The 25016-nt window shown below is 39.5% G+C and overlaps 1 protein-coding gene and 1 pseudogene across 9 annotated transcripts in view; one reads left to right on the forward strand and one right to left on the reverse strand.

Moving 5' to 3' along the window:
• The window catches only part of MCF2L2 (MCF.2 cell line derived transforming sequence-like 2), a 247921-nt gene that overhangs the window by 208893 nt on the left and 14012 nt on the right, over positions 1-25016 (reverse strand). For all 8 annotated transcript variants that reach the window (XR_014022845.1, XM_081300602.1, XM_081300604.1 and 5 more), the window contains exon 2: positions 7626-7709. Coding sequence is in view for 7 of the 8 variants with exons in the window: in XM_081300602.1 (XP_081156728.1) it covers positions 7626-7709 (84 nt within the window). In the remaining variant the exon portion in view is untranslated. The remainder of the gene's footprint in view (positions 1-7625; positions 7710-25016) is intronic.
• On the forward strand, positions 8696-9032 carry LOC308653492 (V-type proton ATPase subunit G 1-like; annotated as a pseudogene). The gene has a single exon. The product of its transcript is annotated as a V-type proton ATPase subunit G 1-like (transcript).

Below are 25016 nucleotides of genomic sequence, written 5' to 3' on the forward strand. Positions count from 1 at the left end.
CTAGAATGTTGTTTTTATTCATTCTCATCTTTCCTAAAATAATGTTTTTCAAACTCTATGCATCTTTGACATCAATGTCTAATAGAGGCCATTTCTTTTTTAAATGACTTACTTTATAAAATTCAGATGCTTTAAGTACATTAATTCAATGTGTTTTAATAAATTTACAGAGCTGTTCGACCATGACCATAATCCAATTTAGAACATTTCCATCTTACTCTAAAAGATCCTCGGTGACTATTTGCAGTCATGCTACCCCACTTCCCCTGAATTTACCTTGTTTCTGATTCACCGTTTCTGGCTATTTCATTCAAATGGAGTCATGATACGTGGCTTCCTGTAATCTGGCTTTTTTTAATCTGGTGTGACATTTTTGAGACTCATCTGGGTTGTAGGATATATCAGTATTTCATTCCCCTGTCTGGATAATATCCTGCTTAAGGACATACCATACTCTCTAGCCATTCATCAGTCAGTGAACATTTGGGCTGCGTTCACTTTGGGGCATTAATGAATAATACTGTTTGGGGCTGGGGTTGTAACTCAGTGGTAAAGCACTTGCCTAGCACATGTGAGACGCTGGGTTCCATCAGCAGCACCACATAAAAATGAATAAAAATAAAATGTCCATAAAAAATAATAATAATGTTCATCTACAACTAATTTTTTTTAAAATAATGCTATTTTGAACAATCCTGTACCAGTCTTTGTGTAAATGTATCAGGGTTACTTTTTTTTTTTTTTAAGAGAGAGTGAGAGAGGAGAGAGAGAGAGAGAGAATTTTTTTTTAATATTTATTTTTTAGTTCTCGGCGGACACAACATCTTTGTTGGTATGTGGTGCTGAGGATCGAACCCGGGCTGCACGCATGCCAGGCAAGCGCGCTACCGCTTGAGCCACATCCCCAGCCCTCAGGGTTACTTTTTGATAAAATTTCTAAAGCATTTCTTCTTAATTTTTATTAAGGTGAAATGTATATTATGTAAGAACTGAGTAAATACTACACAGTCCTAGGAAGGACTTCTTATTTCTCACTTGTACATACATATCTGGGATCTCTATGTGTAACTACATTAATACTATCTTCTTAAAGTTTTCTTAGGGTTGTTTTGTCTTATTTTTGAAGTGCTGAGGATTGAACCCGGGCCTTGTGCATCCTAGGCAAGTGCTCTACCACTGTGCTATGTCCCCAGTCCAAGATTAATTTATCCTTAATGATATCTAACACCTGCATTTGTATGATAATACCCCAGGATCAATTACTGAATCCATTTAGAAGAAGAAGAGGAGAGGGAGGAGAGGAGTGAAAGGGGTAGGAAGAAGAGGAGAAAAAAAAGGAAGGAAGGAAGGGAAGGAGGGACGAAGGAAAGAAGAAAGGAAGGAAGGGGAAAATGATTATTCCAAAGTTCCATTCAAGGAAGACAATGAACCCCAAATTCTTTGGTAAAATGGTAACCTAAATAAAGTAAATACCATGCTTTCTAGTATGATTTTTAACTGTTCATTAAATGAAATACAACTAGCTTGACTGCAGCAAACACTTGTAAGTGCTAGGGACACTAGTGGTTCCTGAGAGGGCCTGAGTGGAGAGTCAGGAATGCTGGGACATTCTATAGGAGGGTGGTGAAGACCAAATACCAGGACAGAGTTTGGCAGCTACTGTTATTGGCCTCCCCAGTACTTATTTTCCCTTTCTCTTCCCCCAAGGAACAGGTTTCGGCTGGGAAAAATGACAGAACCATTCCCAGGGAGGTAGTTTGTTTCATTTACTTATTTATTTATTTAGCAGTACTGGGGATTGAACCCAGGGCCTGGCATGTGCTAGGGAAGAGCTCTACCACCAAGCTACATCTCCAACTCTTTTTATTGTTGTTGTTCTTGTTTAATTTTTTGAGACAGGGTCTTGCTAAGTTCCCCAGGCTGGCCTTGAGCTTGTGATCCTCCTGATTCAGCCTCCTGAGTCACTGGGATTACTGGAGTGTCCATACCTGGCTTCTTGGGGTGGGTGCACTTTGGAAATCCCAGAGCCTGGGATACTAAGTGGCCCATTAAAAAACAAAGAATTGAGCCTGGCACAGTGGCTCATGCCTGTAATCCCAGTGGCTCTGGAAGCTGAGACAGGAAAATCGTGAGTTCAAAGCCAGCCTCAGCAATGGCAAAGTGCTAAGCAGCTCAGTGAGCAACTCCTGTCTCTAAATAAAATATAAAATAGGGCTTGGGATGTGACTCAGTGGTTGAGTACCCCTGAGTTCAATCCCTGATACCCAAAAGAAAACCCAAAGAATTGTCCACATACTTTTTGATTCCTAAATGTCTTACTAGGTAGAGACTTAATATAAGTGAAGACTCCACTTGTAATACTCTGAATGTAGACTCTGTTTTACATATAATCATAAAGAATTTTAAAATAGTTTTAATAAATACTGACTTTTCCAGGGATGCAATTACCCTGTAAATTAAAGGAAGACAGCATTTGTTCAGAATTTAAATTTGACATTTGTTTATCTTTCAGAAAAATGCTAGAGTCACACCACTCTGCATGTCTACATGGTCTGATCACCCACACTACAACCAGAATTTGCAGCAGTCACATCTTCTTGGTTACCCAAGTACAGGAGTACTATTTCCTCATTACTTCTTTTGAAATACATATTGTTGAAATACATGCTACTTTGCTATAATTACTTTCCTTTATTTCCTCTTTACATGGCAGTGGGGACTCCACAAGCCTAAGAATGCTTTATGCTTTGATTATTCATTATTTTCAAAGGATTAAAGCTACTATAAAGCCAGGTACACCTGTAATGCCAGCAACATGGGAGTCTGAAGCAGGAGGTTCACAATTCAAGGTCAGCCTCAGCAACTTGGTGAGGCCCTCAGCAACTTAGCAAGATACTGCCTCAAAATTAAAAAAAAAATAAAAAGGGCTGATGTGGGAGCTGCCTATCAGTGAGCTGAGCATCCCCTCTCAGCCTTGAGTAAGGGGGTGTTGGTCTGGCATCACATACCATGTGCTGTGCCAAGCAAGTGGCCTTCACCTTTGCTCAGTAAAGATGTTTGCTTCAACTCTGGACTTGAGCATTACCCAATGGGATTGGGCAACCCCCTTGAAACCTTATCCCTGCCTTATTTGGTGTAGAATATTCTATAGAAAATCCTTTGTTGTCTTTTCCCTATAAATAAAGGGAGAGTGGGTGTACCCACTCTCTTGCTTTCCAGCATGGAAGAGGACTCTTGAGGTCACAGAGCAGTCTCACCCTCTATCTGTAAAACCCGTTTCTCTGTGTTGTATGATTTCTTGGCCGTTTTCTTAGTTTAATGTTGCAGCTAGCTCTTTTAAACCCAGTTCATCTCGTCAGTGCTGGTCACTGGTAAGGGGCTGAGGATATGGCTCAGCGGTAAAGTATAGCTAGATTTAGTCCCCAGTACCCCCCGCCCCCGCAAAAAAAAAAAAAAAAAAAAAAAAAAAAAAAAAAAACAGAAACAACTATGAAGGGAGGGTTCAGGTACAACGATTCTGAGGGAGAAATAGCCATTAAAAGAAATATTAAAGAATAATTCCTCATAATTAAAAGAAAGGCATTACGGCAGACACTGATAAATGGCTAATTTTTCATAGCCCCCCTTTCCCAAGCCAATATGGCAGTTAGAAGGCCAAGTTCTTGCCTTCTCAGATTCACTTGCAGCTAGGAATGACTATATAACATAAAGTTAGTCAAAAATTCTGGAAGAGTTCCTACTATCCTGACAAAAGGAACAAAGAAAGCAAGTGTTTTCCTTTTCATTCTTCCTCCTTTGGACATAGCATTGATGTCTGAAGCAGCAACAGCCATTTGTGATTAAAATTTAACAAACAAGGAAACATTAAGAGAATCACAAAGATAATGGCCTTAATATCATTAAACCATGATCCAACACCAGGAATTTGTACCTTCAGATATCATATTATGCAGTTTAAAGTCCTGTGGGCTAAGGTCTTTCATAGCCAGATATCATGCTGGGCACTTTCCTTTAATATAACCCATTTTACAAATGATAACCTACTAGTTGAATGTGAATCCAGAACAGTCTCAATCCAAAGTCTAGAGTGTTTGTCCTATACTAACCTGCCTATGTTTCCTAGTAAAGCCCCAAACTTAGATATATCCCAAGTTCCCTGTGAACAGGAAGGGTGTCTTCTATGCATGAGCTGGATGGTGCCCGGGGCTGGGGTCCCTGGTGGTTCTAACCTTAGAAGAAACCATGGTGAAGGAAAGGAAGGAGCCTCTGGATGGTGAAACCATCTGGTCACAAGTCTGGCCACAAGTCAGACTTCCAGCAGTAAGTCTTTGCTCCCCTACCAGCCAGAACAAGAGCTGACTGGAGTCTCATGGAGAAAAAGGCTACATCCTCACTCCACAGCCTTCCTGGTTGATGGGACCTCTGGCTCTTTCCAGAGCTCAGTGAAATCTGGAAAATTCTGCAGCTGGAAAATATTCACTCTGCTTACCTGAACCAGGAAAAGAAAACTGCTGTGCCTCTGAGCAGAGGCTGCAGCCTTAGGGCTGCCACAATCACAGAGATCTCTGCTTCCTGCCCACAGCGTCCTCCTTGCTGACATTTGCTGTCGATGCCAGGCCGAGAGGGATGGGTAGACTGAAGAGCTAGCCTCTGATTCCAAAGAGCTAACTCAGGGCTGGTAGTCTGAGAACCTGCCATCTTGCAAGTGCTTTCACAACAAATCCACACTTCTCTCTCACCAGAGGGGCAAACTTGATGAACAAAAGAGACTCAGAAATGAAGGGTTATCTTTGCCATGGTCAAGTGCCTTTCCTAAAGGAAAGGTGGCTCTTGGTCCAGTGTGTTTTCACAGTTCTGTTTCCACATTCAGGAGTGACAATTATCTTTATTCCTGACTTAACAGTGGAATTCTACACATATTCACTGTGACCATGATTTTGATTCCTTGTAAAAACTCTATCACACTGAAAACTAGCTTTGGTGACACAACCCCAGGATAAATATTTTATGGGAATTTAAAATGTGTCTAGATGCAGCCACAGCAATGTTTATAGCAGCTCAATTCATAATAGCTAAGTCATGGAACCAACCTAGGTGCCCTTCAACAGATGAATGGGTAAAGAAAATGTGACATATATACACCATGGAATATTACTCAGCTATAAAGAAAAATGAAATTACGGCACTTGCTGGTAAACAGATGGAACTGGAAACTATCATGCAAAGTGTAATAAGCCAAAGAACCACAGGCCAAATATTCTCTCTGATATGTGGATGCTAACACACAACAAGGGACAGGGGAGAAGAGAAGTTCATTAGATTAGACAAAGGGGAATGAAGGGAATCGGGGGAAGGAATAGGAAAGATGGTAGCATGAATCGGACATAACTTTCCTATGTTCAAATATGAATACATGACCTGTGTAACTCCACATCATGTACAACCACAAGAAACGGACTTTATACTCCATATATAAATGATATGTCAAAATACATTCCATTTAGTTATACATGACTAAAAAGAACAAATAAAATAAGTGGAGAAAAAGATGAACATTTATCTGGCAGTTACAGCACTATGTATTTGTTATGCATTGTGTCATTTAATCTTAAAATTTATGATGACCCCACTGTACAAATGAGGGAACTGAAACTTCAAAAAGTAAAGTGACACTGCTAGTTAGCAGCAGAATCCAAATCCTTATATAGAGCTATATGGTGTCTGTTTTTCTCACACTGCCTCAAGAAATAAGAATGAAGGCCTGGGGCTGTAGCTCAGAGGGAGAGCGCTTGCTTCTCATGTGTGAGGCACTGGGTTTGATCCTCAGCACCACATAAAAATAAATGATTAAAATAAAGGTTATGTGTCTCTCTACAACTAAAAGAAAATAAAAATAAAAAAGAAGAATTTTTTAAAATGCTTCCATAATACTCAAAAGGGATAAAAATGAACCATTAAATTATAAATTAATGGGGCTGGGGATGTGGCTCAAGCGGAACTCGCTTGCCTGGCATGCGTGGGGTGCTGGGTTCAATCCTCATGCACCACATAAAAATAAAATAAAGATGTTGTGTCCACCAAAAACTGAAAAATAAATATTAAAAAAAAATTCTGTCTCTCTAAAAAAAATTCTGTCTCTCTAAAAAAAAAATTATAAATTAATCAGTTACTGGACTCCTGTCTGAGATGAGCCATGGTGTAATGATAAATGTCAGAATCATATATTGTGCCAACAGAGTTTCGGTCCAAGGCTATAGGAATCCACCCCAACTGCTCCCCACCATCCCTGCAGACCCAGATGCAGGTGGGCCCTGGGGCCTTCTGTGTTGCAGGGTCACAGCTCCAGTTTCTAGGAACCCAGAAGACAGTCTCCATCTTGCCTTTTGTCTTGCACAGCCTGGACTCGCCACAGGAAGCTGAGAGATAGCACCTTCAGGGGGCTGGTTAGGTGCTTCCCAGGGCCATTGCTAGGTCCTAAGCTGGGCATTGAGGAGCAGTGAGTCCACTAACCTCCCAGGGTAAACCAGAGGACTTAGATAATTTTGTACTGAGCACCTTTTATGTTTCATTCTCTGTTCTAAAGTCTGGCAATACAGAAACAAGAAAAATGAAGACCCTGCATTAATGGAGTTTTCACTTGAGGAAAGATCGGGCAGTGTTCTAGATTGTATACAATGTTCCCACCCAGGATGTAATGCTGGAATGGGAAGAAGTATCCCAATAAGTGAAATTACATTTCCTTCATATCAGTGGGCTGAGGCTTTGAAGCAGATTAAATATGATCTGAGAAAGGGAAAATAATGTGACTTCCTCATATTCCCAGTCATAGAGTAAGATTGATACCGACTGCACATTCTCTCCATGATGTAACTAAGATGGTTTTAGGTTTAGTTTTTGCTTTTTCCAGAACAGGTGTAAAAGCTCAAGAGTGACTGGCCACCCTATTCCCCTGTGTGTGAGTCAAGGGCCTCATCTCACTATTTTTCGAGTTTGGTTTTACTATAATTTATTTATAATAATTTGGTGTCATCCCTAGTTTCAGGAATTGAAGTGATGTCAACCTCAACTAAATGAATGAAAAAGAATGTTCTCAAGTGATAACAACTTTCCCAGGATTGTAGATGAGCTCAGGAAATTTCTAGTCTCTTACTAGACTATATCCTCTTTAATTCCAATCTAACGCTGTATGGAAATCTCCTTAGAAGAGATGAGAATAAAAGACAAATGTCTCAGAGAACAAATAACCTCAACAGTGCTCATGAGTCCTTTCAGCAAGACTCTCCAGGTTGACTCCTGGGAGAACATCAATAGGACAATGGGAGAATTCACCCTGGTAGCTGATCCAGCAGTTATTTCTTTGTTCTTCTTCAAGATCTTTCCAACTCTGTTCTTTACAATCTCAAGGCATAAACTCCCTTGGGAAAGATCAAGATTGTCCCCAACAGAAAAGACAACCACTTCCATGAGCTCCTGGCTATGGCAAGCAGGATATCCTCACTCCATTCCAGTCCTGGCTGAGGCTTTAGGGGTGAGTGAAACATGAGCCTAACATTCATCAGGGTTCCAGAGACTGGGCTCTTCCCATAGGAATCCCAACAAAACGTGCAAATGAATTTGCCCCTTACCTGAAAGAATGGCAAATTGCCGGTGAAGCTGTTCTATTATGTCCACTGCCACCAAAGGCCTGACTTCCTGCTGCATAATTTCATCTGTACAAATGAAACACAAATCAGGTTAAACCCTTGCATATTACAAAGAGGAATTAAAACACACACACACACACACACACACACACACACACACACACACAGGAAGGTTCCATGACTGGGGAAACCTGAGACTTATCAAGATATGGCTATGGGCACATTATTCTCTTGATCTGCAGGAGCTGCAGGGCTGTATCCAGGTTTTGAGTGGTGGGAAGCTTATACACACAGGCATGGGACACGTGCCTGGAGCCCCTCCCAAGGAGAGGGAAGTATAGGAAAGGGCCCTGAAATTAAGGCTCCCACAACATCACAGTAACCCTGCTGGATGGATTCATTTCCCAGGCAGCCAATTGCCTATTCCTTTGGGTCCATGGAAGGACATTTTAATACTAAAATCAGTTACCAGAGCTCCTCTCAAGCTGGGTCATGAAATCAATCTGGAATTCATTGATTTTTATTTCCCTCCCTTTTTCTCTTTCTCTTTGCCTCCATTTCTTTTTCCCCCTTCCCAGAGTAAGGAGCCTCTTCCCACTGCCAAAAGGGGCAAAGGAGGCACTCTTCAAGTTGCTATTTAAATATTCTCCTTACTAAATAAAAGTATACAGGTTTCCATTGCAAAACTTCAAACAGTTCAAGAATACACCTACAACTATCCTCTAATCCGAACAAGTGACTTTTAAGTCTATAATTGGCATTTACAGGGGCTCCCAGACCTACTGTGGAGAGTCAGCCAAAATAGCCTAAATAAAAAATATGGTAAATGAAACCTGCCTCTCATATCATCCTAGCACTGAATCCTATGGAGTATGGCTTGTTCACTTTCCTCATGTGTCCGACTGGGGAGCTGCAGGCAGATGCCTCTGCCCAACATCATAAGAGATTGTTACAACCCAATATCATTAGTTTAGCAAAAGATGGATATTCAAAATACTGTGGGCCATCGCATAGAATTAGGCCACTTGGCTGGGCCTCTGAGTTGCACAGCCATGACCAGTCAGTCACAGGGGATCCAGCAAAAAGCAGGCTGCAGAGAAGATGTCCAAAGCCCACAAGTGAAAGAACCAGAAGCTGAAGCAGGCCAAAGTAGCCTCTCAGGCTGAAATTGAACAGTATCGCCTGCAGAGGGAGAAAGAGTTCAATGTCAAGGAAGCTCTAGCACTGAGATCCTGTGGCAGCTCTGAAGTGAGAATGAGACCCAGGAAAAAATGACTACCCCACAGACCTGCTTCCAGCAGAACAGGGGGATGCAGTCTTGAATAATCTCTTGGCCTTTGTCTGCAACATGCGACCGAAATTCATGAAAACTACCATTTAAATGGATAGGAGGAAAAAGAAGCCCGTTTCCTAGATAGGCACTTCAGAACATGAAGTGCCTTGCAGAATATGAAGCTTCAGCAGAACTTGAGTTCTATTCTTACAAAAGGCATGAAATTATTTCTCTGTGAGATAAAAGGTCCCTTTTGGAGAATAGCAAATCTACCTTCTTTGTATAGCCTTAGTCCTTATCCAAAGGTGTTATCTTTTTACTTCATCCTTCTTAGAAATTTAATACGTATGTGTTGTCTGTTTTCCTATGCCTTCAGCTCAAGCAATGGATGTATCAATGTTGAGCTTTTCTTTCTTAGATTTAGTAGGGAAAAACAATTATTTACAGAAAGAAAAGGATTAAATATTTTCCCCTTATACTTTCTTGAAGGTCAGGGGCTTTATCTATGAACAAGTAGTAAATAGTTATTTGTAATTTATCTGAAGCATCAGCAGCCTTAAATTCATCCATTCTGACTAAGGGTTTGAACAACAAATACTAACATACTTGTTAGGGCTACTGTTAGTTTATTTTAATCAAAATTACTAGATAAGAGGATTCAAGGACTTGCTACATGTTATCATTTGGAGTACTGATAATCATTTAAAAGTAAAGACTTTGCCATACAAAAAAAAAAAATTCAAAATACTGAATGAGTATCACTTTACCATCATTGTTAAGTTGAAAAATCCTAAACCAAACTATTCTAAGTCAGGAACCATCTATATATCCATTTGGGAAAGGGAATTAGGGAGAAGAAGTAAGCCGAATCTCTTAGCCTGGGCTGGGGAGAGGAAGGCATTTTCATGTTCTCTCTAGAAAGAGAACTCTATTATCCTTAGTTACATATTTTCCAGGGACTCTGGCTTTATCTATTTATTTATTTACTGTACTGGGAATTGAACCCAGGGGCACTTAATCACAGAGCCACATACCCAGCCCTTTTTATTTAATTTTAAATTTTGAGACAGGGTCTCCCTAAGTTGCTTAGGGCCTCTGTAAGTTGCTGGGGCTGGCCTCCAACTTGCAGTCCTCCTGCCTCAGCCTCCTAAGCCACTGGGATTATAGGCATATAACACCACATCTGGCTTTCCATGGACTCCTAAAGAATGAACTAGTTAATGTTTCTGTAGCAGTTAAACATCTGGGTAGATTAAGGTACAAACCACACAGCCTTGTGTACTGATTCTATTTGGAAAGATTTCCTACTGATCCAGGAGGGAGTTTTGGAAGCATTATGATATTGACCAATCAGAAGGTGATATTTGGGAAGCTCCTCCTGGCACCTTGGTTCCTATTCTCAGCTTTGGTGTGAAGGTTAAAAGAGTTGATTTTTGTAGAGATGTACACAGTAGGTACTCAGTAAAGGCTAATTACATCTGTTACTCTGAACAGACAGGTCTTTCCCACATTTCTTTCAGAATTGTGTAGGAGTGGGCTCACTAGTAGCTAAAACCCCAGGATCCTCCTCAATGAGTGAATTCCAACTTTTTTTTTTCTGGAAGAAAGGACTAAATCCAAACTAGAGCTCCTTCATCTTAATCCCCATTCCCTACTCAATTTGCCAAAATTCAAAGAACTTCTGCATCATTAATTTGGGTGGGTAGAATAACAATGATATCACTGTTAATCTGGGTAGGTGTAGCTATTATAGCTACATTTTACAAAAAGGAGGACTTCCTCTGTTAGAAACACAAATGAAATGATTTCTGAGATTTGCTTTAAATACTCCAGTATTCTCCTCTGCCAAAAGTGTTCCTGGGGTGGGGGAAGGCAAAAAAAACAAGATTGACAAAATGTGCATATTTATTGAGGCTGGTTGAGTCCATGGGGGCTCATTATACAATTCTCTTGCATATGTTTCAAATTTTCCATCATAAAATGTAAAATACTAATGGACAGTAACATAATTTCAGCAGAAAGAGAAGTTATATGACTGAAGAGTTGCTTCAAATGTAATTTTACAGGGTCCTAGGAAAGTGACGTACTCAAAAATAGAGCTTGGTTGTCATTTTTTTCATACCTGAAGGAGCATATTTGAGATGATAAACCCAGAGGAAAGCAAAAAATCATAAAGTGCAACTTATTATTCTTATACCTCTTATTTGAGATATCCATTAAATTAAGCATCTTAAAGAGAAAATCTGAAAAGATCACAGAAATGAGGGAAACAAATCATGCCCTTGCCCCATTTCATTTTCTAAATGAAGAAGTGGAGACCTAAAGAGATTCTCAACTTGCCTGTGGTAACACAACAAATGAAGCATAGAGCCTGGGTCAGTCATGGGTGACCCAAATTAACCAGACTTAATGAAGTGCCTTGACCCTTGGCCTTCAGGTGCAGAGGCCCCTCTCCTCCCCACCTCTGAGAGGCTGACTAGCAGCCCTTAGCCTGGGAATCTGAGGTTCGCACAGATCTTCTCAACAGCCTCATGTGGCTATCTCATTTACAAGATTAAAAGTTATGATTTCTCTTTCTAAGAATAGAAATGAGCTGGTGCATCTCTGGCCCAGGTTTTGCTGATCATGCCTGGCCCCCAGTCTGGCAATGATGTTATTTACTCTTGAAGTCTTCCTAATACAGAAGCCATGTGACCCAAGTTGGCCACCTGCAATAGATCAGGAGCTTTCTTTTAGATTTGGCGTCTGACTCAGAGGTGAAGACTGCCAATACACTCGACTTTAGTGATGCCTGAGATTTGTGGGCCTGCTGGAATAGAGGCATGCTCAGTACTGGCCATCTAAACAAGGCCTGTTGATGCTCTGTACCAACAGACACAGGGCCAGCCCTGCTGTTGGCAGGACTTACCCTCCCATATAGGTGGAGTCAGGAGAAGTACCCAAGTTCCTTGGTCCTAAAGGAACTCGTCCAGCTGCAGTGGAAAAGTCCTGGCTTCAGATACAGACATACCCGAATAAAATACCCTCTCTGTCACCTTCTAGCAGGGCAACCAAGTCAAGAACACTGTAAGTTTCGTTGTCCTCTCCTGGGAATGAATTTCCTTCTCTCAGGAAGAGCTGAACATAACCAAAGATGATCCTCCAGGGTTGGGTGCCTGCTTCACATCTACCCTGGCCTTCTGTCCAGCATGCAGGCTTCTCGCTTGTTTTTTGATACTTTTGATGGACATGGATTAGGGGAGAAACCTGTCTCTTTATAAGCCACAGGAGACAAAAGGGAAGCATTAACTCAGATTCAACCCAATTTCTATCCTGGGCAAAGTTACAAATATACTAGAAAAAAATGCCTTTTTCTATCTCCAGTAAGTGTATAGAAGCATGACTGTCTTTTACCCTACCTAAGATTTGAGAAGTACAGAAAGTATGAAAGGCCCTACACAGCCTCTGGCCTCCTAGATGACAATAATAGTCCAGCATGTTCCATGGGAATCCAGATGTAGGCAGCGAGCAGCAGCCCTGGGTCACCCACTTCTCAATCTGAGATGGAAACATGAACTCTGAGCAGGACCTTTGTTTACTAATGATGAAACCACACTGCTCACAGTAGAGGGCAGGAAATGGGCTGAGACTATCTAGGTGCTGAGTGATGTGACTGGAAAGGAATGAAGGGCAGTGAGACCCTGAGCCTCCCACTCTTCATGTTCTCAAATTCTTGTCTCATTGTGATCTAAAAGACACAAGTATGGTGGTGGTGATGTGTGGGGGGGATTAACTTTTTTTTAATAATCTGGACCAGAGAAGAACAGTAGCCCCAGATGTGGCAGAACCAGTGACATCCAGTGCTTTGCCCAGAGAATCAGGTGGACAGACGCAACAGAAGGGTCTGTCACTTAGGCCTCAACACCTGCATCTGTAGCAACTGCTAATCAGCAGTGGACCAGGATCTCCATTCCTAGGTATTGTGTCACTCACAGTCCTCTGTTAATAGCACCAATACAGCACCAGCTGTGAGCCAGGCACTAACAACACACTTTACAGATTAATTGGTTTACTTACTTAAATAATGGCAGAAAGGGGATAAACCTAGCACTCAAGTGAGCCCCTCCCACCAGCCCTGCCCTCCCATGCCCACTACATCACACCTGACTGCCCAGAAAACATCTGGGGACAAGAAGCTAAGAGAAAACAGCTGCTGGGCTGGTGCAAAGCCACTTGAGGGCACACTGCCTCTCACTTTTCCATCTTACTGATGGAGAAATACATTCCCTTTCTGGACTTTGTCCTGTGCTACAGTGATGCTAAACCTGACCCAGACCAACAACTTCAGTGTCACAGTCTTGTCCACTAATTAAGAATGAATAAAAGACATTTGAAAAGTAGACAGAAGAATTTTTGGAGGAACTTAAAAGTTTTTAAGAATCAAGAACACTAAAACAATATTCAATTCCCTAGCAGTTGATTAATGGAATTTAAAAAGCAATTGAATACGGATTGAACATCCCTAATCTGAAAATACAAAATCCAAAACATTTTAAGCACTGACATGACACCACAAGTGAAAAGACCCACACCATGAAGCTTTGTTTCACGCACAAGATTATTTTTAAAAATTGTATGAAATTAACTTCAGGCTACATGTATAAGGTGTATATGAAAATAAATAAATTTCATGTTTCAACTTGGGTCCCATCCCTAAGACATCTCATTATGTATATGCAAATCTTCTAAAATATGAAAAAATATGAAATCTGAGACACTTTCTAGTTCTAAGAATTTTAGATAAGGGATACTCAACCTTCATCTCATTTCTTTGTTTCCTTTTTCTTTTTCTATTTTTAGTACTGGGGGATTGAACCCAGAGCCTTACACATACCAGGCAAGCACTCTACCATTGAGCTACAATCCCAGCCCCCTTGTATCTTATTTCATCCATAAAATAGTTGAGATTCTAACATACATTGCTGGATTTATGTTGGAAAACTAGTACTTCTGTATAACTCAGAAAATGAGGCCAGCAGTGTCCTTTCAGAAAATAGTTTTACAATATTTTACCCTGTGATTATTGAACACTTATATAGTAGATTCCATACAAAACACTTCATATACATTTCTCCCTTCACCCTCAGAACATCTCTAAGGGTGTTAATGAACAAGCTCTGAAGGGGTTTGTCCAAAGGCAAGCAGAGTCCAAACTTGAACCCAGCTTGTTTTGAACACCAAAGCCCAACATCTTAACCAATGCATACACCTCTTCAGTATATAGTCATTTAAACCTTCATCATCTTTTACCCATTCATTCTGTATCTTAAAAATGTATTACAAGAACATAATAAAATAAAAACATTCTATGTAACAATGTAGACTTGTAATATTATTTTTAACAGTGAAAAAATGGAAGCAATAGTTTATACAGTTATGAAGTCCACATCTACAGAAAATTATTTAAGATACAATGCCAAGAACACTAAAATCATTGAAGCCAGGTTGAAGAAAAAAAGTATGTGGTATATTTGTACACGTGTGCCCAGGTATATGACACAGTGTGTCCAAGTGTTGGGACCACATGTGGTTACTCCTATTTAGTTTACAAGCAGAAAAAAAATGTGCTCTGATAACCTATATTTTTTGCACTAGTATATTTATTGAAGAATAATTTACATGCAGTAAAATGCACAAATCTTAGGTGTACAGCTTGATGAATTTTGACAAATATATACACTGATGTAACCTTATTGCAAATCATGATACAGAAAATTTTCATCCTCCCAGAAAGTTTCCTCGTGTTCCCTGCCCCAGGCCCTGCCCTATGGAGGGCTCCACACAGCACAATCTCCCCCCATAAACATTTGTATGGAAGACCACACAGGTGCTTCTGTCATGATCCAGAGCTCAGCGCTGGCAGGGGACACAGTAGTCCTGCATATCCACCCTCTTATACCGCTCAGGCCCAAGGAGGAACTCCACATCTCTTGGTCTATGTCCTCAAAAGAAAAGATGACTGCATCCAAATGTTATGAAGGTCTGTGGGCTGTGCCACCGCTGACATCATGGACACACACTGCTTCAGAGGACAGGGAGGATCTGAGCACCGGAAGTGCTTAGGTAAGAGAAAAGACAAAGTAATCAACTTGTGAAACACTTCCTCTCATGTGACATGAATGCTGTAGATTCTTGTACAATAAAGTATCATGTCCAGTATTACCAAGCATCAACGTTCTCACTTTTCTTTTTCTTCTAATTCATGATGCAAATATACACAAATTTTGAACTCATCAAATACAATTGTCTTTTACTTAGATTACAGCTATTTTAGATCACTGTTCTCAACAGAGTTAAAATCATGTGAAAAATCTCAAATTATAACAGCATAGCAATTTTGCTGACATGAAGGCAAGAGAAAAAATATTTTAGGGAGTAACTGCTAACCTTATGGGTGAATATACATTATTTATTCAAGGACCACTGATCCATCAACAACACCCACAGGCAATAATTCAGTTCAGTCATCTTTGATATTTTCTGATTTTCAGTCATATAAAAACTATATATATATATATATATATATATATATATATATACATACACACACACACACACACACACACACACACATACACATATATGTACATTGTATCGCTCTGGTGGTATTTTTGTCAAGAGAGGAAAATAAAATATATTAAGCTATATAAATAAGATCATATGGCTATATGAAATAAAATATACTAAAAATATATTCCATTTAACAGTGAGAGTGGTATGTGGCTTTTCATTTGCACTCTTGCCCCAGGATTTCCAAATCTTGGCGAGGAGTCTATTTAAAATAGTGCTTTCAGAATGGGTATGTTATTAGACATATACAGGTCTGGTTTTTAAATATGTATTCACATCTATTTTCTCCTTTTTGCTCACTAAAGTCAAATTTGGTGTTTTTTTTTTTTTTTAGAGCTTCTTAGTTTCTGCTGGTATTTTTACATTGTGACCTTATATGAGGCCTGAGGTAATATTTCCCTGAGGCTGAGGCCAGAGTTTCCATGTGCTACAGTGTCTACACCCCCCAGTGGTCTGTGTGCTACAGGCTAAGTTCCCAGCTTGGCGCTATAGGGAGATGTGGGAACTTTCAGAGGTGGGGCCTAGTGGAAGGCCTATAGCCACTGGGGCTTTACACTCAAAGGGAATAGTGGTACCTCAAGTCCCAGTGCCAAACAGTGCCAAACAGAGGAGAACTCTGTTTCCACGTTTTTGTGTCCCACCACATGCTCCCCTCCATGATGTGCTGCCTTGCTACAGGCCCAAAGCAGCAAGGCTAATCAATCACAGACTGAAACCTCTAAAACTGTTAGGGTAAATAAACCTTTCCTACTTATAAGCTGATTATCAGGTATTTTCTTATGGTAACGTAAAGCTGACTAACACCCTATGCAAAGAGGCCCTTTAGCAGCAATAACTAGAAGCAGCATTCTGGCCACTTTGATAGCAACCCTATAATTCCAGAATTGGCAAACAAGCCCCACTGTCTAGGTAATAAGAAGCAATCAAGGCCCTGGAAGAGATTGTCAAAATGCCTAGTCCCTTCAGAAAGATTTTCTGTTTTATTACTAGATTTCAAAGTGCTCCATCTGTATTTTATACTCCCCCAAAGCAAGAGCTTCAGAAATCATTCTGATCTTTAAAATTCAGATTGCTTCATTGGACCTTGAGGGGGGCCAGAGATTCTACATTTGTTATAAGCTCTCCTAATGCTGCTGTGTGAACCTGGAAGCAAGTATCCACTGGATACCAACTCCCTAGACTATTTTTCAAAAATTTATGTTCAATTAGTTTGTAAGTTTAACAAGTCGTGAATAATCAGCATTATCTGCCAAAGCCATTAATTTACAAATTTCATTTATCTGAATCTTTCAAACATTGTATGTATCTAACAAAGAAAAGTTAAAACCTAAGTAATATCTTTCTCAACACTTCAACTGTTTTAAATCCAATCCAGCATCCTTGCAGGATTGGCTCCAAGACCCCCATAGATACCAACATCTGCAGATGCTCAAGGGTCTCATGTAAAATGGTGTGATGCCAAGCCTGTTCTTGATCCTTACCTATTGCTTATGAAAATGGAGCTCACGGGGAAAACTGTTGTTGGGTTGTCCACTAGTCTGCTTCTCTTTTTTTTTTTTATTGATTGTTCAAAACATTACAGAGCTCATGATATATCATCTTTCATACATTAGACTCAATTGGGTTTTGAACTCCCATTTTTACCCCAAATACAGATTGCAGAATCACAACTGTTACATACTCACATTATTACATAATGGCATATTAGTGACTGTTGTATTCTGCTACCTTTCCTATCCCCTACTATCCCCCCTCCCCTCCCCTCCCCTCCCCTCTTCCCTCTCTACCTCCTCTGAGCAGATTATGCTAAGTGAAGCTAGCCAAGCCCTAAAAAACAAATGCCAAATGTCTTCTTTGATATAAAGAGAGCAACTAAGAACAGAACAGGAAGGAAGAGCATGAGGAAAAGACTAATAGTAAACAAAGACGAATGGAGGGAGAGAAAAGGAGAGAGAAGGGAAAGCATATGGAAATGGTAGGAGACCTTCAATGATAGTCTGCTTCTCTTACTGCCCAAACAAAATAATCCTTTGTTCTTGAAACAAAGGACTAGAAGGTGTGAACTTTTGGTTTAACATTTTCTTCTCTGCTAATTGAAGGCAATAAGGCAACCCTGGATTAAGACTCTGCTTACCTCTCCTTCCAGAACACCTCAAGCCCTTCCCACTGCTTATCATGGGCCCCCTTACAGTCTATGCCCTCCATTCTCCATCCAACAAGTCCATTGTCTGGAAACAGTGCTAAGGGCCAAGTAACAAAATGGTGAGAAGAGTAGGGAGACTGAACCAAGAAACAGGGGAACAGAAATATAGAGGCAACCAGGTAAAGATGGAGATACATACTGCAATGGTGCACCTAGAACCACCAGAGATGAGAAACTGAATCTACCCTGGAGCCTCTAGGAAGCAGACTGGCCAATAGCCTGATTTTAGACTTCTGGCCTTTGGGATTCTGAGAAAATAAATAAATGTCCATTGTTGTAAGCCATCAAGTTGGTGGTCATTTGTTACAACAGTCATTAATACAATAACAACAAATTCAAAACAGACAATTCACAGAAGAAACACAGCCAATGAATATATATCTCAGGCACGTTTAGCTTCATGTCTCCATCATTTCTGCTGCTAAACAAAATACCTTAGATTGGGTAATTTATAATGAATAGAGCCAAACACTGTGTACATCCCAGGAGCTTAGGAGGCTGAGGCAGGAGGATCACAAGTTCAAAGCCAGCCTCAGCAATGGTGAGATGCTAAGCAACTCAGTGAGACCCTGTCTCTAAATGAAATACAAAATTGGGCTGAGGATGTGGCTCAGTGGTTGAATGCCTCTGAATTCAATTCCCAGTACCCCAAAATATAAATAAATAAATAATAGAAATTCCTCACAGTTCTAAAGGCTGGGAAGTTCACAATGAAAGCACCAGCATATTTGATGTCTGGTAAGGACTTGGTCTCTGCTTCCACGATGGTGCCTTCTTGCCTCATGTGGTGGAAGAGCAAAGGGATAAACCCTATATCCTTATGTGGCAGCAGGGACAGAAAGATGAGGCTTCTTTTAGATGGACAGTAATCCTACCTCACAAGGGTGGAGCCTTCAAATGATTAACACCTCCTAGAGGCTCCGCCTGCTAATACCATCACACTGGGGCTTAGGTTTTGACTTATGAAATTTGAACATATGTTCAAACCAAAGGATCAAAACAAAATGAGACATTTCACTGTTAGAGTCTGTAAACAAGTCAGGATGGCGCCTGGCATTTTGCCAGGGGAATGTTAGAGTCTGTAAACAAATCTGGATGGCGCCTGGCATTTTGCCAGAGGGAGTGGTTTGTGAAGTAACTCCAGCGAGCCATTAAGTGTGGAGATTCCTTATTGGTTGACTGCTATATGGAGTTTATGTTAATTAAGATAAGCTGTGTGAAATGTATAAATACCCCTCCTGTCCTACAATAAACGGCTCCCACTCCTGCTGTATCAATCTACACAAGTTGTTCGTCACCCTCCCCCACCCCGTTATTTTGCTGCAGCCGGACTGCGGCATTTCACTTTTTAAAATTTAATAAAATGAGACATTTTTGCCTAATGGATTTGTTATTATTTTAAAGATTAATAACATATAGGGTTGGCAAGAGGGTAGGCAGGTTCTCTATGGGTAAAGGCAAAATTGGTAAAAATCTGTTGATTCTTTTGGGGATAATATTAAATATGCAGTCTTCTAGCTAGGAAATTCCATGTTCATGAATTTAATCCATGATAATATCAACAATAGTGCAAAAATAAGTATGTACTAAGATATTTATTAATTTGTTTGTCTATAACAAATGTCCATTAATAGGTGATTGGTTAAATATATAATGATACAGCCATAAAATAGAACACTGTGGAGACATTAAATGAAATCAGACCTACCTGAATGCACTAAAGAAAGGAAGTTCAAACTACATTAATTTTTTTTTCAATTTTAGATACAAAATAGAACATTATCATTTGTGTTAAGTTAATTCATATGTTTATATGAAGTAACTTCTTAGTTGAATATTTTTACATTGAGAAATTGAGGCAGAGATAGCTAGCTGCCCACCAGAAGGTCTCAGCTCCTATTCCACACAGTAGCATTATCACTGTAGGTGTCTGCCCAGCCAAGGACTCAATCTCCTACCCATTGTCAGTCATGGTCATGTGGCCAGTGAATGCCAATAGGTTGAGCATTGCTCCTGAGTCAGAGTGTTAAAGAAATAGGTGTGTCTTCGCTTTCTTTTCCCTCTTCTAAGCTACAAGGTGTCAACTCTGAGGTGAGATGGCAGACCCACAATATAGTATTTATATTATATATTATACATGTATACGAATACAGTATGAGCAGCTAGGGTCTCTCACAGGGTCTCTCATAGTAGGAGTAGCCAGGATCTCCGAAACAATCTGAGGGAAAACAGTCCTCTAACCAAGAATAGTTTGAGTATATACTAATCCACTGAAATCCAGGTCTTTATCCCTACTATAGGTATGCATTCATTTTATGTTTTACAAACTTTTTTTTTTCATTTAAAAAGAGAATAGTTAATGGAAAAGCAAACCTTTAACTACTGACTCTCCCTGGCCTCCAACAATGACATACAGGTCTTATTAAACACATAAATCAGTGGATCCTTTCCTGAGTTTCATTCTCCTAAAGAGGAATTAGTGTTATTTCAAAAAGTCTACTGACAGCATCCCATTAATTTAAGATGAAAGTAATATCAGAAAGGCCATTTAGATACCCACAAAGCATACATTGGTTTATTCATTGCTGTTTTGAGTCACAGATAAAATAAAATAGTTGAGCCAGGTGTGGTGGCACATGCCTGCAATTCCAGTGGCTCAGAAGACTAAAGCAGGAGCATCACAAGTTCAAGGGCAGGCTCAGTGACTTAGGGAGACTCTGAATAACTTAGTGAGGGCCTGACTCAAAAAATAAAAAAGGGTTGGGGATGTGGCTCAGTGGTTGAGCACTCCTGGGTTCAATACTTGGTATCAAATTAATTAATTAATTAATTAATTAATTAATTAATTAATAGTTCAGAACCAAAGCAAATACATGAACATTTCACAGCCTTCTTCAATGGGGGGTGGGGGGAGAAAGTGACAATGGTGTCTGTAATGTTGCAAGCTTAGGATTCAGAAATTCTTTTATTCTTTCAAATTACATCTTTTCCTCACTATTAACAAAACTGGAGGTGTATAATTATGATTTAACTTTAGTAAAATTTGAGGAATAAGTTTTACCTAAATTCAAGCCCTGTAAAGATATTTGTGTGTACAGTTGAACACGTTTTAAGTATGAAATAGAAAATCTGATTTATAATTTTCCTTTCATAAGTAGCAAATATAAAGTATCGCTTGCTCTTGAAAATATAGTATTTATATTATATATTATACATGTATATGAATACAGTATGAGCATGAATCATATGTCAATCAGAAAGTATACTGCAATGAATTTATTTTAAAAGCACACTTCTCCATTTAGGAACCCAGGTTTCATATGTAAATAAAGAATAATGAGAGAAACAATGAATCCTACTATTATATATAGTTAAAACGCACCAATAAAAATTATAAAGAAAAAAAGATTTGAAAAAAATAATGGAAGAGACAGAAACATTTGCTTTAATACCTCTTCTACCCTATAATCCCAGGGAATAAATATATTAAAATAGTTTCAAGGCAAAAGAAAAAAAAAGAAAGAAACCTGGGAGTATAGCAATAAGACCATTCACAAAAGAAGCAGCCTGACTACTTGTTCTAAGAAACAAGTAGTTGTTTCAGCTCTTAAAGCAGTCTTACTGGCTTGCAATGCATGGAAATTCCTACTCAGACCAAATCTGTTACCAGCTCATGAATCTATCGCGAAGTCTTCTAGACTTAATGATTTTTTTTAAGGAACACGAATTCCATAACCTGGATTCTTATTTTCGTTTTATAAAAGCGCTATATGTTAGTTCCTTTTTAAAGGAGAAAATACAACTGAGCAAAAATAAGAAGACATCATTGTTTCACCCAAAACAAATCAGTTATTGCATGTAATATCCAATATGTACACCTCTATGTACACATATATCTATGCTTTTAAAATAAGCTCACGCCTATACACTCTACTTTTCTTTTCAGAATATTTGATCATCTTTTTTTACTATGACTCTATCTCAATAAATATTGTAAAAGCTGAATGATACCTTTTTAAAAATCATTTTTAGACTCAGCAAGAAAATTACAAAGTTAATAATTTTCAATATAAAATTTCTTAGCTCAAGCATTCATCTGCTAAGATGAGGATAAATGACCAAACATACATAAAACAAATGCCTCCCCACCCTCCAGGTACCTTCTTGTGCCCTACATTCTAGCCTGACGCAGCTTCCTAGAAGACGGTGATACGCTCTCATCTCTGCCTCCGTTATCCGCACCAAGGTGTAAGGTAAGCATATGGGGTCTGGCTTGTCACATCTTGCGCACCGGGCAGCCATGGGATGCCAGGAATCAATGCCCCCTTGCTCGCTCTCCATTCTGCTCCAGGCACTGCATTCACATAGTGTGTTTAATCCTCTCTCCTGGCTAATCTCTCTGAAATTCACTCAAGGTCATTTCATTGCTGAAAGCTGATCCTTTAGATTGGTGAGTGTTCACAGGATTACAGTCCCAACAGATTACCAGACTTCCTCATTTGGAGACAAAAAAAGGAAGTTAGAGGATAAGGATATTGGGTTGGAAAGTAACATGCCAGAGCTGCTGACCATAGTTTTTTATTTTTCTATTTTTTAGAAGTATCACAGCATAACACATTAAGATATTTGAAATACAATAATAGGGATAAATTTTTTAAAAATTTAAAAATGTTTAGTCATTCATTCAGTCATTCATTTGCAATGCTGGGCATTGAACCCAGGGGCTTGTACATGCTAGGCAAGCACTCTCCCACTGAGCTACATCCATGATCCTTTTTAAATTAATTAATTTTGAGACAAGGTCTTGCTAAGTTGCTGAGACTGGCCTTAAACTTGTGATCTTCCTTCTTCAGCCTCCCAAGTATCTGGGATCACAGGTGTGTACCACCAGTGTCCCCCTTAAAGGATGCTCTTAAAATATAAACATATATGTAATTTTTTCCAGGTCACAATTCTGTTCTTCTTTCCTTTCTACCTCTCCATGATGCTAAGAAAAGAAATCCAGACAACAGAGTTTACCATCTCAGTAGGAAACTAGGTTGGCACAGAAAATAAGGTTCAAATTCTGAAATGGGATTTACAGTATCTCTCACACTACTCCTAAGTATCATGACAAATGTTCTTTGCCTCCCATAATGTGACCAACATTTCACCTGATATCATGTGAGGAAAAGTGAGTTCACCTTTTACAACTGTACTGTGCAAAGCAGTATAGTCAGAGACAGACTGCTTTTTCTTAATTCATTTTATGTAGGTTCTTCATGTGATTATTATTGTGCTCCAAGATTTTTTTTAAAGGACCACAATGTGAAATAGCCATTAAGCAAGTAATAACTTTTGTATACAATTGCCATGTGAACTAAAGTTCTCTAAAGAAGCCATATCTATACTGAAGAGCCTGCAGAATGTCTGACGGTGGCTCAGCAGGATACCAAGATTGTGAAGAGATGGCATGCTGCAGATCAAGAGTCAAAGTTACCTAGCACTATATTTAGTCCCTTTAATAGCTGCTTACCATCAACCTCTGTATCTGCCCTAACATCCTGGTGACTACTAGCTAAAACTAAATTTGAATAGCCTCCACCAACCCTAAAACTACAAGTGAGATGATATCTGAATCCTATAGAAAAGATGTCCCTACTCTGCTGCAGCCCACCTATCTGATGATCCTACAAATGTGTTTGGTAAATAATTGATTCAGGACTTTCTTTTGTTCAGTGACTGAAAGTTCATGCAACTTTTCCATGGAGCATGTAATTTGGAGTAACCTGAATTCATGGTCCCCAGCTTTGATCATCACTCAAATTTGGCTCAGAATAAACTATTATTTCCTTTGAAGCAAAATTACTTTATTTTGATAGTCTAGTTTTTATTGGTATCATTCAAGCTAAAATTTTACAGTAAAGTTTGCAAGTGGCCAAAGAGATATTGGAAGATTGGGTTTTTTAAAAAATGCTATTCATTTTATTTTTTCTGAGGGGGTTAAAATAGACACATATTGAAATGTTTATACCTAGAGTATACATTTCAGACAGTTCTGACAAAAGGACATACCAATGTAGTCCATTTTCTGTTCAAGACATAGACCATTTCCATCGCCCCAGAAGTTATCATGTCCTCCCAGACAACCATGGTTCCTAATCCCTAAGCAACCACTTTGTGATTTGTTTGACTGCTTTTTCCAGTTATATCCATTTACATTTGCAGCAGCAATATATAAAAGTACTTGATTTCACACAGCGAGGTTATCTTGTGGTTTGTTTCCACCAAAACTCATGTTGAAATTTAATTGTCAATGTAACAGTATTGACATTTGGAGGAGACTTCAGGAGGTATTTGAGATTCATGGGGGCTCCGTCCCTGAAAGGATTAATTAATTCCCACTACAGTAGGTTCATTTTCATGACAGTGGGTTATTAAAAAGCATCTTGCCCCCTTTATCCCAATCCTCTTTCACACATGTCTGTGTGTTCTTCCACTTCTCATCATGAGTTAAAGCAGCTTGCGGTCCTCATCAGAAGTCAAGTAGATTTTGTTGCCATGTTCTTGGACTTCCCAGAATCATCAACCTCTTTCCTTTATAAATTACCCTGTCTTAGGTATTGTTATAGCAGCTGAAAAGGAACTAAGGGTATTGTTATAGCAGCTGAAAATGAACTAAGAAAGGCTTTCTTTCTTAATAGATGTTAACTTCTTTACCCTTTGTTTTAGTCAGCTTTTTCACTGCTGTAACCAAAATACCTGATAAGAACAATTTTAAAGGAGGAAAAACTTATTTGGCTCACACAATTTCAGAGGTTTCTATCCAGAGAGCCAGCTCCATTGCCCTAGGACTGAGGTGAAGCAGAACATCATGGTAGAAGAGTGTGGTGGAAGAAAGCAGCTCAGGATACCACGTCCTGAAGCAGAAAGAGACTCTGCGGATAAAGATGAAATACAGACCCCGAAGGCATGTCCCCAGAAACACACCTCCTCCAGCCACACCGTACCTGACTACTGTTATTACCCAGCTAATTCCTATCAGGAGATTAATGCACTGACTAGGTAAAAACTCTCATTACCCAATCATTTCACCTCTAAATTTTCTTGCATTGTCTCGTGCATGAGCTTTTGGGGGACTCCTCATATCTAAACCATAACACCCTTTCATGCAGATATGAATATACTGGAAAGCTTGGTGGTATCATAGCACTACTGGACATAAGAGCTAGCTTTGCCAACTGTGTAAGCTCACAATGGTAGTGTCCATGTAACTGCACATACCCAGCAATGACCATACAATGTCAGT

Source organism: Spermophilus citellus (assembly GCF_964194105.1).
Source record: "Spermophilus citellus genome assembly, chromosome: 7".
Lineage (NCBI taxonomy): Eukaryota > Metazoa > Chordata > Mammalia > Rodentia > Sciuridae > Spermophilus > Spermophilus citellus.